General features: G+C 38.2%; 1 protein-coding gene and 1 pseudogene across 1 annotated transcript; one reads left to right on the top strand and one right to left on the bottom strand.

The window, feature by feature from the left end:
• Positions 1 to 11,329: 11,329 nt before the first annotated feature.
• On the bottom strand, positions 11,330 to 12,543 carry LOC100755281 (annotated as a pseudogene).
• A 1,568-nt stretch (positions 12,544 to 14,111) lies between these two features.
• LOC100754997 (olfactory receptor 10AG1) lies at positions 14,112 to 16,242 on the top strand. The gene is made up of 2 exons (XM_027420932.1): positions 14,112 to 14,127; positions 15,224 to 16,242. Exons 1-2 carry the CDS (start codon positions 14,112 to 14,114, stop codon positions 16,240 to 16,242), a joined length of 1,035 nt encoding a protein of 344 aa, XP_027276733.1.
• The last annotated feature ends 1,619 nt before the right edge of the window (positions 16,243 to 17,861 follow it).

Genomic DNA, 17,861 nt, shown 5'->3' with positions numbered 1-17,861 from the left:
GATGTTGTTGAATGAATGTGTTCCTTTTGGGTATATGCCTAAGAGTGGAATTGCTGGATCTTGTGGTAGATTGATTCCCATTTTCCTAGAAATGGCCATACTGATTTCAAAAGTGTCTGTACAAGTTTGTACTCCCACCATCAGTGGGAGTATTCCCCTTTCTCCACATCCTCTTCAACATAAGTTTTCATTGGTGTTTTTGATTTTAGCCATTCCGACTGGAGTAAGAGGGAATCTCAGAGTTGTTTTGATTTGCATTTCCCTGATGGCTAAGGATGTTGAGCACTTTCTTATGTGTCTTTCAGCCATTTTAGATTCCTCTATTGAGAATTCTGTATTTAGTTCTGTATCCCACATTTTAATTGGATTTTTGATGTTTTGGAAACTAGCTTCTTTTGTTCTGGGGAGCAGGAAGGTTGTGTAGGGGGAAGAATAGAGGAGAGCAAAGTAAGAGATACCATCAGAGAGGGAGGCAATATAGGTTGAAAGAGATATCAGGCACTAGGGAAATATCCAGAAATCTACAAGGATGACACCAACTAACAATCAAAGCAACAAAGGAGAGGCTACCTTAAATGCCCTCCCCTGATAATGAGATTGATGGCTAACTTATATGTCATCCTAGAGCCTTCATAAAGCAGCTGGTGGAAGTAGAAGCAGATACCTACAGCTAAACACTGAACTACACTGTAATCCAGTTGAAGAGAAGGAGGAGTGATGAGCAAAGGGGTAAAGACCAGGCTGGTAAAAACCAAAGAAACAGCTGACCTGAACAAGGGGGAGCTCTTGGCCCCCAGACTGATCACTGGGAAACCAGCATGGAACTGATTCAGACCCCATGAATATGGGTGTCAGTGAGGTGGCCTCAGAAATCTATGGGGCCTCTTGTAGTAGATCAGTACTTATCCCTATCATAGGAATGGACTTTGGGAGCCCATTTCACATAGAAGGTACTCCCTCAGCCTAGACACATGGGGGAGGGTCTAGGCCCTATCCCAAAGAATATGATAGACTCGGAAGATTCTCCTTCATGGAAGGCTTTCCCATCTCTGGGGAGCAGAAATGGTATTGGATAGGTAGAATATTAATGGGCAGCAGGGGGAGGAAGGGAGGGAGACTGACCTGGGATTGACATGTAAAACAATTTTATTTCTAATTTAAATAAAAATGGAGAAAAAAACTACAACAACAACAACAAAGACTCATAAGAGTGCACAGAAACTGATGCTGCCTGCACAGATCCTAGAGGAGTCTTTACCAGGTCCTCTGAGTACATATTTTAGGTTTCAACTCAGTATTTTTATGGGATTCCTGACTGTGGGTTTGAGTGGGGCTCTGACTCTTATGCCTACTCTTGACACCCTCCTTTTCTTTTTGACTTGTGTCCAACTTCAATATGATTTTTTTGCTTCATTTTATAATATTTTAATGTGTCATATTGGGTTGTCATCTCTTAGAATTTTGTTCTTTCCTAAAAAGAGACTGAAGTCTGTAGATTTGCTGGGAGGGGAATTGTGGAAGTACTAGGAGAAGGTGAAGAAGGGAAAGTTATAATCAGCCTCTTGACAAAAGCGTCAGTGTTTATGGCAAAAGATTAAATTTTCAGCAAAGGAAAAACAAATAAAGAAATAAACAAATAAATGCAAATAAAGGCTTATGCCAATATACCCACTTTGTTTTTATTTTTTAACAATGTAAAACAAAATTGAACATGAAGATGATGAATTCTAAGCTAGAAATATAAATGTAATATATCGGAGCATATGCATATAGCAAAAGGTACCCACTTATGACAATGATTTACAGCGGTTCCATAAAGGAAACTCTCACTATTCCAATAAGAAAAAAATATATTAACTCTATCAATACTGATTTGAGAGTTTATATCTCAAATTTTGCCACATTATGGATTTTATATCAGTGCTTATCTATCAAGTTTTATATTGAACACAATGTAAAATAAGTCTTGCAATAACCCTCCGAGAATCTCACACTATCCAGTGTATACTTACACAGGACTTTACATATGAATACATAAACTCATATGTACAATATGTATATATGTATTATATAGTAGTTTATTTAGGTAAAGAAAATTATGGAAAATATCAATAAAATTCAGGATTCTTTTTGGTTCTCGCTGAAGAGTGCATGCTTTTGTGAAATCCTGGTAATATTTTTAAGTAATCTGGATAAGTGGAATTATCTATGGAAAAATCCACAGAAAATGGATCCAGTTTCTCCTTCATATGTACCCATACTAAATTCTCACATCTTTCAGAGAAGGTACTAACTAACTACCAATAAAATCATGACAAAGATTATGAAGAATTTTTAGCCCTTATACATCATTACAAACTCCACATGTCTTAATTAGGTTTAGAGTAGATATCACACTTGTAGTTCTCCTCAGAAGTAAATGTATCTTGCAGACAAGAGTAAACATACACTATCATATATTAGTAAGGACTAGATTGGTTTATTTCAAGATTTGTGTTGTTCTTATAATGTTTCATATCACCTTAATAACTCAAGGGAATGCCCACTTCTAATTTCATAGATTTTGTAGGCTATAATATTGCCCAGGATCTACATTCGCTGCTTAAGATCTCAAAGACAGATAATAAGGGAAAGCTTAGCTGAGCATTGTTCTGAGGTGAATGATGGTTGCATTTACCATACTGGAATTTGGCAGACACCATCTATTGATACAGTAAGTACAAGTTACCTTTAAAACTAGATTGCAGATTCATGTATTCAACTTGGACACTGACAAGTAACAAATTTGCATTGAGTGAAGATGATATCACTATTAGAACTATCTGCAAAGGAAGAAAATCTAAAACACCCACTTAACATCTCTACTCTTCAAACTTCTTTGGGTAGGTTTTATAATGGCTTTTCTGGTTGCAATATGATGGGATAAACTGGTTTTAGAAGTATTTGTGTCTTTTAGATTGTATTACACCTGTCACATTTTGTATATATTACTTTTAAAACCTCACTATTAGCAAATAAATTGCTTTTGTCATTTGGCTATTAAATATGCTATCACATCACTAGTTTCTACAATACACAATCCATATGAATTTTGTTTTAAAGAAAACATTTTGAGAAGCAAGGCTTTATTCCAATACTGCTATCTTGTTATTACCCAATTCTTATCAGCATTCAATTTGATCACATATGTATGTATATGCCTTTTCAAATTATATCTTTATAAACTTGAGTTCAGCCATTACACTTCAAAGAGCCCTTTACTGTGTGTTTCAACAAAAATAGTACCCATCTGTCCACTTTTATTATAGAGTCTTTGTTCACCTGTAATTTCCTTTTTTGTGGAGGCTGTTTTACTTGAGACATTAAAGATATTTGAAAAGTAACATTAATCAAGGGAACTATATGTATTTTTATTTTAAAATTTGGATGGGAAATGGAAAAAAAGATTTGGGTCATTCCTCATCCTAGCTGCCAATGCAGGGTGAAGGGGAGGGAATGTTTTAATATAAGGGAATAATGAATGGTTTTAAAACATAAAAGTGTTTACTAGTTAATGCACAGACTCCAAATTGATCAAAGTCCTGAGAGGATGTTTCTGTGGGTACTTAGCCCGAACTGGGACATTCACCTCTCTTACCCACAGTGATCCATGGAACAATGCTGAAAACATTGGGGAGAATGTAAATGCTGGAAGTTAGGAAGCAATGATAGAAATTGTATCTTTAAAATATTACATGGCATTTACAAACATGAAGTCACAGCACCTGTAGTTATCTGTATGAAACCCAAAAAAGATTAAGTCAGTTAAAAATTTTAGCATAGTATACACAATGGAGCACAACTCAGCAATAAAAAACCATGACATCTTGAAATTCAAAGGCAAATGGATGGAACTAGAAGAAACCATCCTGAGTGAGGTAACCCAGACAGAAAAAGACAAACATGGTATGTACTTACTCCTAACTGGATATTAGACATAAAGCAAAGGATAACTAGCCTACAACTCACAACCTCAGAGAATCCAGGAAGCAAGAAGGACACTAAAAGCGACATACATGCCCCTCCAGAAGGGGGAATAGATAAGATCTCCTAAGTAAATAAGGTGCATGGGGGAGTGGTTGGTAGGAGAATGGGGAGGGGAGAAAAGGAGTGGGAGAATATGGGGGATCAGGAAGGTCAGGTTGGGGGAGGGACAGAGAGGAAGAGTAAGGAAAGGGATACCTGGATAGCGGGAACCATTATGTGGTTAACGAGAAACCAAGCACTAGGAAAATTTCTGGGAATCCTCACAGATGACCCCAAGGAATACTCTAAGCAATAGTGAGAGGGTACATTAACTGCCCTTCCCTCCAAACAGATTGATGATGGCCATAATTGCCATCTAGAGCTATCATCCAGTTACTGATTCAGACAAATGTAGAGATCCACACCTAAGCACTGGGTGAACTCCTGGAGTCCAGTTTGAAGAGAAAGGAAGGATAATATGAGCACAAGGGTCAATATCATGTAGGAAAAACCCACAGAGACAGCTGACCCCAACAATTGGGGGCTCACTGGCTCTGGACTGACAGTTGGGGAACCTGTGCAATACCCAACTAGGCCCCCTGAATGTGGGTGACAGATGTCTTGGGCAGTTTGTGGGATGGCTGGCAGTATGACCACTATTTATCCCTAGTGCATGAACTGGCTTTTTAGAAGCCATTCTCTATGGAAGGATGCCTTACTCAGCCTAGACCCAGGAGGAGGTACTGAGTCCGGCCCTACATGATGTGACATATTTAGGCGATGCCCCACGGGAGACCTTACACTCTCTGAGGGGTGGATATGGGGTAGGGGGATGGTGGGGGGAGTGAGAGTGTGGGAAGGGGAAGAAACTGGGATTGGTATGTAATTTTATACTTAATGTAATTAAAATAAAATAAAAAATATATAAAATTTCCAGCAAGGAATGGAAGGAATGGGGGGGAGGGCTTACAGTCCTACCACATGCTGAAGGCAGACAGGTACTCATGTTTCAATGGATATGATCAGACCTATGCCCATATGGAAAGCACATTAAATGTTGGTGGCATATAGAAAGGCAACTAAAAAAAAAACATGAAGTTGGGAGAAAGGGAACATTAGAATGTTTTGGGGAAATTAGAGAGAAAATGGGAGGGGATCAATATGATCTTTACATATAAAATACATGCCTGAAATTCTCAAACAATTAAAAATATTTAAAAATAATAAAGCTAATTTCCTTAACTAGCATTTGAAATGTGAGGTAGCATAAATGCTTTGGAACATGTGATTTAACTAAAAAGTAAACATTCGCATCACCAATCCAATCCTAAATAAGACAGGAAAGAAATGAAAGCCTGTGATAAATACACTTATTTATAATTACACAAAATATCTCTATAAAACAGAAACTTGGAATCAAATGAAATTTCAATAACATTTGAGCAAAGACATATCAAAGCATCCCAAAGCCAGAGTTCTAAAATGGACTTTTGGTTTACTATATTAATAAAATTAAGATGAAACTATAATCTTAATATAGGGCAAAAGATTTCACATTCCCAAAGTATACAACACCACCAATTATGGATGATGTAGACCTGACATACTTGATGCCCTGGGTGAAGACTGGATGGAGGATATGTCCCATATTTTTGTGAGAGACAATTTGTATGTGATATAAAGTCTATGAGACTTAGATGTATGCATTTGTAATATTTCATAATTTTAAACACCATATGTATATTTTAAACACATGATTAATTTTGTGAAAACTGTGTGTCAGTAGTATTACAAATTAAGAATGACATAAACTGAAAAACAATGAAATCCTATAAAACACAATTGTATTTTTAAAAAATAACTAAATGCATGCTCATGTAAATGACTTCTTTTCCACCGTCTAATATATTTAACATAAATATCATATCACAGTATGATATTTACTTTTGAAACTTGTCTCTAAATATTCATTATACTACACAATAAAAGTTAATCTTGTTTCTCTTTTTCACCGTTTAAACTGTCTGCAAATGTAATTAACAGGCTGAAGCTGTAACTGACACTGACCGTCTGAGAGAATTGGCAAGTGATAAACAGCCTCCATGGTATGACACTAAAATATATAATTTTGTGCATTGGAAAATTTCAAAAACTTTTAATATTATTTCCTAGAAGTCCTCCCACAAAAAGTGTTAAGTAAGGGATTTAAAAGGAGAAGTCTTGAATCACGTTTCTCCCCCCCCCCCAGTGGACATCTTTATTAACAGAGCATCAACTTCTCCAAACGTACAGCTGGAATTTCATCTTATTTCCATGCTGTGTTATGAACAGTTACAAGGCTATCCAGAGGCTACTCCAAGAGAACTAAGCTTTTATAGCTCACTTTCTTTTACAGGCAGAATACAAATAGATGCACTCTAGAATGCACTTAGCCACTTGTAGCGGAAGTGTAGCCACGCCTACTTAGGGGCTGGCTACAGGTGTGCCTGACCATGCTTGCAAGGGTGTGGTCAGGGTGATGTAGAGGACACATTTTTTTTTTAAATTTTTTATTAGTTCTAGTTAGGGAACAAGCTTGTTTCAAGTCCCTTCTCCCTCTCCCTCTCCCTCCCCTCACCCCCAACCCTCCTCCCCCCACCTCCAGTCCCCCCCATCCACCCACCACTCCCCAGGCAGGGTAGACACTTTCAGGGGACTGCATTTCTCTTTCGGTTTCACTTTTGTACTTTCGGTAGAGACTGCTGTCACACCGGCTGGCTAGGTCGCTCTGTAAGTAAAGCTTTTCCCTATTAAATACCCTTATATTTCTACCTGACTCCATATTGGTAATTTCCCACTATATCTGGTTGTCAGGAGCAGGATATTGGAAACCTACACCCCATTTGGGACAGGCTGTGGGTCCCACCAGGCCTGCAGCCTAAGTGGGGAAAGGTCCCTCTCTTCACAGGTGTTACGGGCTCCCAGCCAACCTGCTGCCGCTGAGCTGCTCCCAGCTTGGAGACTCACACAGACCTCCTACAGTTTTACTACCATGTGGTCTGGACCAGCTCGGACTGCTGCCTACCCGCACCCAGAGGCCTCCAGCTCTTGAACCGAGTTGGAGTAGGTCTTGGCTTTCAGCAGGTTCCATGCAGTGGCCTTAAAGCTGTGCCTCATTCAGTGGTTGCCCGCTTTTGTGACCTATCTCCACAGGTGCCACCCACCACTGCCAAATACCACGGACTAACTGAACACCTGTGACACCCACTGATCAAAGATACTTACTGTATCTGAAGAAGAAATCAGGTAAAATTATGGAAAATATCTATCATTTGCTAAAATTGGTAATATTTTTGCTTATTACATGAATTCAATGTTTGAGGAGGATGCTAATCTGCCAGTTACTGGCCTATATGTGGTAATGGCAGTTAGCCTGCTGGTACAAATATTACTAGCCAGAGGACTCAAGAAGAGGGATAAGAATAACCTCACCACCTACTTATAGGAAATAACAGCTTTACGCAATGAGGTTTTGGAGAAGAGATTAGGTCAGACCACAATTGTGCAGCAAGTGGAACAGAAATTGGATGATAAGCTTGGCTCTGTGTCCAATATGCTAAAGACAGAGCTATCTGTTACCCAAGATGAGATGCAGCATATATATGCCATGTCTGAGGCCTTAGAGGCTAGGCTGTCAGAAGACCATGATGAGCTAAAGAATATCTGTAGCCAGCTAGAAACTCAGATAGGCAATGTTACCCAGAAATTAGATGCAAAGTTGCAAGATACCCAGGATAGGGTTGAAGAATTGGACAGTGCCATTCAATCAATTATTGAAGCATCCAAGGTAGCAGATCACAAATTTGAGTCTAGGTTTGAATGTTTGGTAGATAATTTACAGTACAGGGCTGACAGATTACATAGGTCCATACAGTAGATTGCTGAGGACTCAAAATCAGCAAATCATGACCTCGAATATAGACTCCAATACTTAGAAGGCAGTTTCCATGCCATCCAGATGCTGCCTAAGGATGATCCTATTAAAGACCTAAAAAACATGTAAATGAGCAGTTACAGCAATTTACAGATTCACTAACATGCTTGGAATCTTTTATGATTAAGGAGATTGAAACTTTTCAAAAGGATATCATTACTAGGCTTAAAGATCATTGGGATGCCTCAGAAGCAGAATCACTCCAATCCCAGCCAACTACTTCACTCAGGTATCGTGACTATTCTTCTAAGGTTGTTACTCGTACACTCGTCTCATACGGTCTCCATAGCCCATACGTAAAACAGCTATTACATTCATGGGCAACCTTTAACAGGGTGACACCCACAGATTGGGAATGATTGGTAGCAGCTGTACTTGAGAATTCATGCCAAACCAGTGGAAGGCATTAGTAAGGGAAGAGGCAAAGCTCCTTGAGTGTCAGGGCATAAAGGAAGGTTTTGAAGCCCTCCTAGATAAGATTCTTGGTCAGGGTATTTATGCTGACCCACAGGTTCAGGCTGAATATGATGACGATATACTGTCTCTATTCAGGAGAGCAGCATTAAATGCGTGGGATAAGGTTCGTGAGCCAGGAGAAGACCTAGAAGCTTATACCAGAATAGAACAGGGACCTACAGAACAGTTCCAGGACTTCTTACAAGGGTTAACTGGGGCAGTAGAATTACAGGTAACATATCCAGAAACAAGACAATCAACTATATATATATAATAACTTATGAGAATGCAAACCCAATATGCAAAAAATACTTTTGCCTTTAAAGATCAATTCAGCTCCGCTAGAAGAATGGGTTTTGTATGCAGCCAACATTGACTACAATGTGCAAGATACTGGAGCTTGGGTAGGAGAAGCCATCTCCAAATGTTTAAAACAGCAACAGGAAATTAAAAGTTCTAGAGGTGAGGGTGTAAGGGCTTGGCAAGGAGAAGCACCTTACAGAGGTCAACATAGGTACCAAGAGGCTAGAGGTTACTACTACTATGAACCAGAACCTTGGGTAAGGAAGAGCGTTTCCCTGGAGACCATGAAGGCACCAGGAACATAGATGTTTCAACTGTGGTAAAATGGGACATACTAAGAGAAATTGTAGACAAATGAATTCTAACAATGCCTCATACGGAAGGCAGATTGTGTAGAAGATGTGGAAAGGGCAGACACTGGACCAATGAATGTAGATCGACCAGGGACATACAAGGAAATCCGTTAAGGTCTGGAAACTCCAAGGGGGACTCAAGAAGGCCCCCACTTCGAGAAAGGTCAGGTCATTCCCAGTAGCAGTAGGAGACAATCTCTCACAGGATCAATAGATAGTTCTTTGCCTATTTTGAAAAATGATACTGCTCTAGATGGTAGTTTGAATAGTGACAAAGAATCAAGTGTGAATGGACAAAATGAGAAACGCATATTTTGGCAAGCTTCTATTAATGATAAAAGGCCTCAGTTGAAAGTGAAAATCAATAATAAAGTTATTTCTGGCTTAGTAGACACTGAGGCGGATGTAACTATTATTACCCAAAACTCTTGGCCTCAGAAATGACCTCTTAGAGAGGCAAATGTACAATTTTTAGGAATTGGGACTCTATCTAGAGTTCAACAGTTAACTCGGTGGTCTGCATTGGACCGGAAGGACAGAAAGGGATACTGAAACCATACATGGCAGATATAGCTATAAATCTCTGGGGTCGTGATCTCTTACGGCAATGGAATACTCAGATTAATATTCCTCCAATGTCAGACATAAATTATGTACAATCTTTAGATAGTAGAAAAGATCTGGTAAGACGCTATGGAAAACAGTTACCAACCATCCATGCTGTACAGAAACTAGGTACAAATGATGGACCTTCAGGGGAGCCAAAGACCCTGCCATTGAAGTGGCTTAGAGATGAACCAGTTTGGGTAGGACAATGGCCTATGACCTCTGAGAAGCTAGAGGCTTTAGAAAAGTTAGTACAGGAACAGCTAGATGCTGGACATATAGAGGAATCTACCAGTCCTTGGAATTCTACTGTATTTGTTATAAAAAAAGAAGTCAGGTAAGTGGACAATGCTGACAGACCTGAAAGCCATTAATAAGGTAATTCAACCAAAGGGCTCTCTGCAACTTCCAATGCCATTACCTTCCTTAATACCTAAAGGATGGCCTATCATAGTCATTGATCTAAAAGACTGTTTTTTCACAATACCGTTACAGGAAAATGATAGAGAAAAATTTGCATTTAGTGTACCAGCTCTTAATAATTCACAGCCAGTTAGGAGATATCAGTGGAGAGTTTTGCCACAAGGAATGCTAAATAGTCCTACATTGTACAGCAACCTTTGGAAATAATTCGTAAGAAATTTTCACAATCTCTTGTTTATCATTACATGGATGACATTCTTTCATCAGATTCTAATAAGGAAACTTTGGAACATATGTTTGAAATGGTGAAGGAAGTTCTGCCTCGTTGGGGGTTACAGATTGCCCCAGAAAAGATACAAAGAGGAGATTCTATTAACTCTTTAGGTTACAAGATAGACTTACAAATAATCAGACCTCAAAAGGTACAAAATTACGAGAGATCATTATCAAACTCTTAATTCTCTTCAGAAATTATTAGGGGAAATTTCTCAATTACAGATGATTATTGGTGTAGAAGGACATGACGTAAAGCATTTAAAAATGGCCCTTAAAGGTGATAAGGACCTAAACAGTCTGAGAATATTATCTGCTGAGGCAGAAAAAGAGTTACAATGGTTAAAAACAGAATATTGGATGCACACATAGATCAGATAAACCTTGATTTAGACTGTATTCATCTTGCCATCCAGAAAATACCCTTCTGGAATTCTGATGCAGACAGAAGACATTATATTGGAATGGATATTTCTGCCACATGAACAGAATAAAAGCTTAAAGACATATATAGAAAAGATTTCTGATTTGATTTTAAAGGGGAAATTCCGACTTCGTCAAGTGACTGGAAAAGATCCAGCAGAAATTATAGTACCTTTTACTAATGAAGAAATTTCCTCCTTGTGGAAAGATAATGAATATTGGCAAATAGCCCTTACTGACTTTTGGGGGACAATTAGCAACAATTATCCCAAAACTGACAGAATTAAGTTCATACCCTTATATTTCTACCTGACTCTGTATTGGTAATTTCCCACTATAGCCACTAAGGGATTAAAATGAGATCCTGAAGAATGTAGACAAATCCTGATGCAGTATAGTTCCTGGTGCTGCATCTCTGTCACTAGCTGAATCTTGTGCTAACACCAAATGGAAATGTGAAAATACAATAAGTTGACTTAGAGGCTGTGCACAGGGAACAAAAGGCAGAAAAATACTAAACATTTCTGAAACCATCCACCCCAGAAAGGACTTTACCTTCCAGGAGTTCTAGAGTGGTATCACCCCCAGTGCTGACATGGCTGACTTTATCCTCTGTATTCCCTTTGGCACAGCAAGTGGCAGTGTCTCCACCACCTATGATAATGATGCAACCCCTAGAAGTGGCTTTTACCACCTCATCCTTGAGGGACTTGGTTCCCCTTGCAAAAGCTTCCCAATCAAAAACCCCAGCAAGTCCATTCCAAACAATCTGCTTTGCTGGCGCCCCAGCCTCAGCATATTTCTTGCTTCTAGCAGTCCACAGTCCAAGCCCATCCAGCCATCAGGTATGCCAGAAGCCACAGTAGCTTGGCCAGTCTTGGCATTCTCATTAAATTTGTCAGCAGTGACAAAGTCAACAGGCAAGGTAATCTTCAGTCAACAGGCAAGGTAATCTTCAGACAATTTTCCTTGGCTTAGGCCATGAGATTTTTGACAATCTTGACCCCTTCTTCATCTTGCAGAAAAGTGCCAATCTCCACGTTGTTGAGCACCTTAAGGACGGTAAAAGCCATCCCACCACCAATGATCATCTCATTGACTTTGACCAGCATATTATTGATGAACTGGATCTTGTCTGCAACCTTAGCTCCTCCCAAGATAGCCAGGAAGGGGCATTCAGAACTCTCCAAAGCTTTGGCAAAGTAGTTCAGCTCCCTCTTCATCAAAAATCCACCAGCCTTCGGTGGCAGACTCACACCCACCATGGAGCTGTGGGTTCGGTGTGCAGTCCCAAAAAGCATCATTGATGTAGACATCCCCAAGTTTGGGCAGCACCAATTTTGGCTGGTTCAGCTTTACTCTTGTTCCCAGAAGCATCTTTTCCCTTCCCTTCTTCCTCTACATGAAAGCAGAGGTTCTCCAGCAGGATGAACAGTCCTTCAAGAACAGAACATCCTTGTCCAGCAGAGATTTGAGTTCCTCAGCAACTGGCTCTAAGGAGTACTTGTCAGGCATGGAAAGACCATCAGACCAGCCCAGGTGGCTCATAAGAACAACTGACTTGTCTCCATTGTTCAGGCAGAATTTGATGCTTGGGACAGCAACCTTGATCATTTAGTTATTTGTTATCTGATTGTTCTTCATAGGAACATTAAAGTCCACTCTCATCACGACCCTCTTCCCCTTCATGTCCAGCTGGTCCAAAGTCAGCTTTTTAGAAATCGACATTTTGGCAACACGGTAGGATCAAGAGGCTCGAATCTGAGGAAGAGGAGACTGCTGCGACCATCGTGCACTTTTTGAATCACTGGTTTTTTTGTTGTATAAGCTTACATCATGCCTTACATCAACCAATAGTGAATTCCAAAATATTGACAAGAAAGTTAAATAATATAATTAAATATCATGCACCCTTAAACACAGAGTGTTACATGAATGGAGAAATATACTTCATGTTTTGAAAATATATTAAAACATTCTCGCTTATTGTAGTGCAGGAAAAGTTTGAAGGTCTCAAAACATGTTGATTTTATACTAAAATACTAAATTTTATACGATCATACTAAAACAAAAGTCCCTAGCTCCATCATATTCCATCTGGAACCACTCATCGGTTTTCACAGGCAAATTGCACAAATCACAATAGACACTTCCATGTGTGGACTAAACAATTAGTGAAATTATATAAATATATAGATATATAGATGGATAGATATATAATATGCTATTAAATGTATGCCATTATATATGGTATTAGTTTATGTTCAAAAGGGGATTTGTGGAGGTCAGAAAGTTGTTTGAGATAGTGTTTGCTTTGCAAGGAAAATGACTTGACTTTGATCCCAGGATCTTTAAAACAGCTGGAGTCAATGGTTTGCATCTGTAACTCTACTATTCCTGCATTGGGATGGGAGGTAGAGACAGGAGTTGGAAGCTCAATCATCAGCTGCCCTAAAGTACACAATCTATCTGCATCCATGAGACATTTGGAGAGTGTTATCTGTAAGCTGTGATCCATAAACACCTGCCTAAATTCTGTTTTAAAAATTGCTGGTGGTATCTGGGCGTTGGTGGCACACACCTTTAATCCCAGCACTTGGGAGGCAAAGGCAGGCCAATCTCTGTGAGTTCAAGGCCAGCCTGGTCTCCAGAGCAAGTGCCAGGATAGGCTCCAAAGCTACACAGAGAAACCCTGTCTCGAAAAAACAAAAGTAAATAAATAAAAATGGCTGGTAGTTATAATTTCCTAAAAGTTGATTTAGGAGTACAAATGTCACTGCTGAGAAGGGCTCTAGTACTCTAAATATGGAAGACAGCCCAGTGTGCAGGGGAGAATACAGATTCATTGTCCTTTTAGACAAGATGGCCTGGCTTTGGGAGTCAAGTGAAATACAACAGGGAAACAAAGCCATGTTAGTGTAAGTAAGATCTTTAATTCCAAAAGCTGGAAATAGTTCATCTTTTTTTTTAAAGTAAAACTAAGCAATTAATTACTATTTCACTTTCTAAGGAACTCCCCAAGAAAGGAGAGTCATCTATGCCATCAAGGGGTAATAACATAGACAGGTCCATTCAGAGATCATGGTTGTGAAATAGAGCAAGAACAATTACCATCTGAGTGTCTACTAGAAATTAAAATTACACATGCGCCAAGATCGTCCCCAGGGGTAGTGTATATATTTCTACTTTAAGAGTACTGAATGCACAGCTATTACCTCTCACTGGTAGAGTGATTTCCTGAGGAGGATTTGATAAGTCACAGGATAAAAGCCACTTGTGTTTTCAAAAGCAACTTGATGAAGTTCAATCAAGGTAATATATAATTGTGCTGCTAGTATATATTATTTAGGACATTTTTCAAATTGAAAATAAAGTCAATGAAGCAAGAAATTCTGAGAATATCATCTAAACATAAGGTAATTAATTAAAACAGGTGCTTTTAATATTCATTTTCTTAACTGTGAAGTTAAACAATACATATATAAAATTATATTAGTGTAAATAATAGTGCTATTAATGTATTTGAAATAATCCTAAAATTAGTACTAATTAAAGTGAGAAAATGTGAGGATATTTGTCTGCTGAAATTTATTTACTGGCATATTAATTCAAGGTATAAACTAATGTACTCAATGATATATAGGTAAACAGTTTAGAAAAAAGGAAAATTTGTAGAGAAAAAATTCACATGAAGAAGAAAAAGCACTACAAAAGCAAAGTTTCAGTAACAGCTTGTAACATAAAGTTAATTTTATAAAATATATCAGGTTTGTTTCTCATACACATGTCAATTGAACCTATGTACTCCTTTAAACTGGAAAGTACTATAACTCTGAGCTGCATGTCCTACCTGAACTAATAGTTTTCATACACTGGATCAGAGCTGTTAGCTGAAAAATTTTCTTAGCAGAGTGCTGTGGCTAAGGTTATCATACCTGACATACTTGAGAGGAGAAGGGTAAAAAAGTAAAGTCATAATAAATTGTCTTTTCACCAGAAAATTTAGCTTCAGAATGCTGACTCTAATTGAAATATTAAAAGGAAGACTAACTCGTTTTGAATGAGCAGTCACAAGTTAAAAGGGAAAAAAATCATTGTAGAGAAATAGAATAGAAATAAAAATAGTATGAAGCAAAACAAACTGCTAATAAACAAGGTAAGACAATTACCTCTCAGTGGTAAAATAATGTTTGTTGATGATATACACTAGTAAATTATATGCATGTCATAATACATACATCAATAAGATATTATATTAATGTATTGGATTGCTTTCAGCAACATTTATTTTTGAGTAATCATCTATCATATTTACAGTAATGTGAATGGGGATTTAATGTATCATATGGCATTTGCACATATTATTGAGTTATTTTAAGATTTTAGTGCAGTTCAAAACACAATTGAGTTAACAATTTCAAATTTGTCATATCTGCAGATGAAGATCAATTTAAAACAGAAAAATCAAATGTCTCTACACTGGTAGAATTTATCCTTTTGGGATTTTCTGATGTTCCAAGTCTGCAGTGGGTGCTGTTTATAACATTTTTGCTCATTTATCTGACTATTCTGATGTGCAACAGCATTATAATACTGTTAGCAAAATCTGACCCTGTTCTCCAGACACCTATGTATTTTTTCCTTAGTAACTTTTCTTTTTTGGAAGTGTGTTATGTAACAGCTACTATCCCAAGAATGCTTATGGATCTTTACACCCTAAAAGGAAACATTTCTGTGCTTGCCTGTGCAACACAAATGTATTTTGTCCTTATGTTGGGAGGCACAGAGTGCCTCTTGCTGGCAGCAATGGCCTATGACCGCTATGTGGCTATTTGCAAACCTTTACAATATTCTTTACTCATGAAGGATAAATTGTGTTTGCAGCTGGTAGCTGCCTCCTGGATCAGTGGGATTCCAGTAGAAATTGGGCAGACCTACCAGATATTCTCTTTGCACTTTTGTGCTTCTAACAAAATTGATCACTTTTTCTGTGACATTCCCCCACTACTCAAGCTTGCTTGTGGTGACACTTTTGTGAATACAGTAGCAGTCTATGTTGTTGCCGTGGTGTTTGTCATGGTTCCATTTCTTCTGATCATTGTCTCCTATGTCAAGATTATTTGCAACATCATGAAACTGTCCTCAGCCAAAGGGAGGACCAAGGCCTTTTCCACCTGCTCGTCTCACCTGATAGTCGTAGTCTTGTTCTATGGGACAGCTAGCATCACTTATTTAAAACCCAAACCAAATGAGTCAGAAGGAATGGGGAAGGTGCTGTCTCTTTTCTACACCATTTTGATCCCAGCTTTGAATCCTATCATATACACTATGAGGAACAAGGACATCATGATGGCACTGAGGAAATTGCAAAATAAGTTACTGACATGGGAAAGCTTTAAATGGAAAAATACAGATGCATACAAATGAAAACTCAAGCTTGGTTTTTACAAAACTTGATACTGAAAGTCTGTTTTGTGATTAACAAATTACAATATTTTAAAAGACACTTGATTCATAGAGCTTATTGTATTGAGAGTAGTCAATGTAAATGAACTAACTCATTGTGAAAATATCATGTTTTAAAGATCCATCAATGCCTTCATTGTTAACTATTGTCTTTTCAACTAACTTGTGCTGTTCAATGTATGATAGTTAAGTTACCACCAAGGTTTGGGGTCATGTGCTAAAATGAGTTTTATCTAACCTCTTACTCCTCCTTGGGTTTGCTATCCTTTATTCTTAAGTCATGGCTGTTCAAATCCTCCAATATAGATGCAGTTGATGCCTTCCGTCATTTATAGCTAAGTGTCCCTGACATCTGATTCATTTTCACAGAATTCTCCATGTGTCTGTTTTGTAAACACTTTAATTGTGTTTTGTCATTATTTGGGTGGATTTGGTTACCAAAATAACTGATATCGATTACATTTCAAATATGTTTTTATAGAGATAGTTGTTTGTAAAAGTTGATGACAATTTTGCTGTCTCTAATCTGTCTTTTTCCATGTTTTTGTATTCCCATAGTCCATTTAAATGCTGAAGTGTATTTCAGCTCTTACTCTCAGTGTCCTATATTTCATATTTCTCCTAGAACATTCAGCTCTATGTTTTACTTTCAAGTCTTTTTGTAGCAATGTGTTTAGAAGCAGAAGCTACAGATTAAAATAACCAAGTGAGATGTATTATTTGAATTTTAGTTCTCAGTTATATCACAAAACAGACATCCCCATGCCCACATATATATGTAAAGAGACACAGAGAGAGAGAGACAGAGAGAGAGAGAGAGAGAGAGAGAGAGAGAGAGAGAGAGAGAGAGAGAGAGAAAGTGAGACTGAAACAGAGACATAAACAGGCACACAGAGATAGACACAGTGACAGTGGTATAGAGAAATTTTGTTTCTTTATCCAGTGACCACACAAGTCAAAAAACTCTGCCCTGACTCATCACATGACAGAACTCTGTCTTTGTTTATGTTTACAACTGAAATATAAACTTTCCTCCAGGAGAAATATTTTTTCTTTTTCTATATTCTAGTTTGCTTGATCTTTAACTAAATGGTGGGAATACTGAGAAAGAAAGATGTCATAATGGTCTTAAATTATTGCAGAAAAATAATGTATTAGCTACAGGAAAGCTCCTTTGGTTTCCTACCATAACTAATTATTCCTCCACATTCATATAATATTCTTACATATCAATCACATTTCCCTCTCTCCTTTTTCATGCTGCCCCCATCGCCCAAAACCCCACTTCCTAGAAAGTGTGAGGCCGCCCATGGGGAGTCAATAAAACCTGGCTCATCAAGTTGAGGCAAGACCAAGACCCTCCACACATTATCAAGGCTGAGCAGGTGGGGGATGAGTTGGGGGGCAGGTGGTGGGATTGTGGGGGAGGGCAGGGAGAGGGAGAAGGCATTGACATGTGAAGCAGGCTTTTTTTCTAATTTAAACTAATAAAACATAATTTCTTGGGAAATATATATTCACTGAAAAGAACAGTTGTTTCTTCAAAAAATGAATAAAACTGATAAATTCTTAGACAAATC

This window comes from Cricetulus griseus, chromosome 6 (genome assembly GCF_003668045.3).
Source record: "Cricetulus griseus strain 17A/GY chromosome 6, alternate assembly CriGri-PICRH-1.0, whole genome shotgun sequence".
Lineage (NCBI taxonomy): Eukaryota > Metazoa > Chordata > Mammalia > Rodentia > Cricetidae > Cricetulus > Cricetulus griseus.
This window is presented reverse-complemented; position numbering and strand designations above follow the sequence as displayed.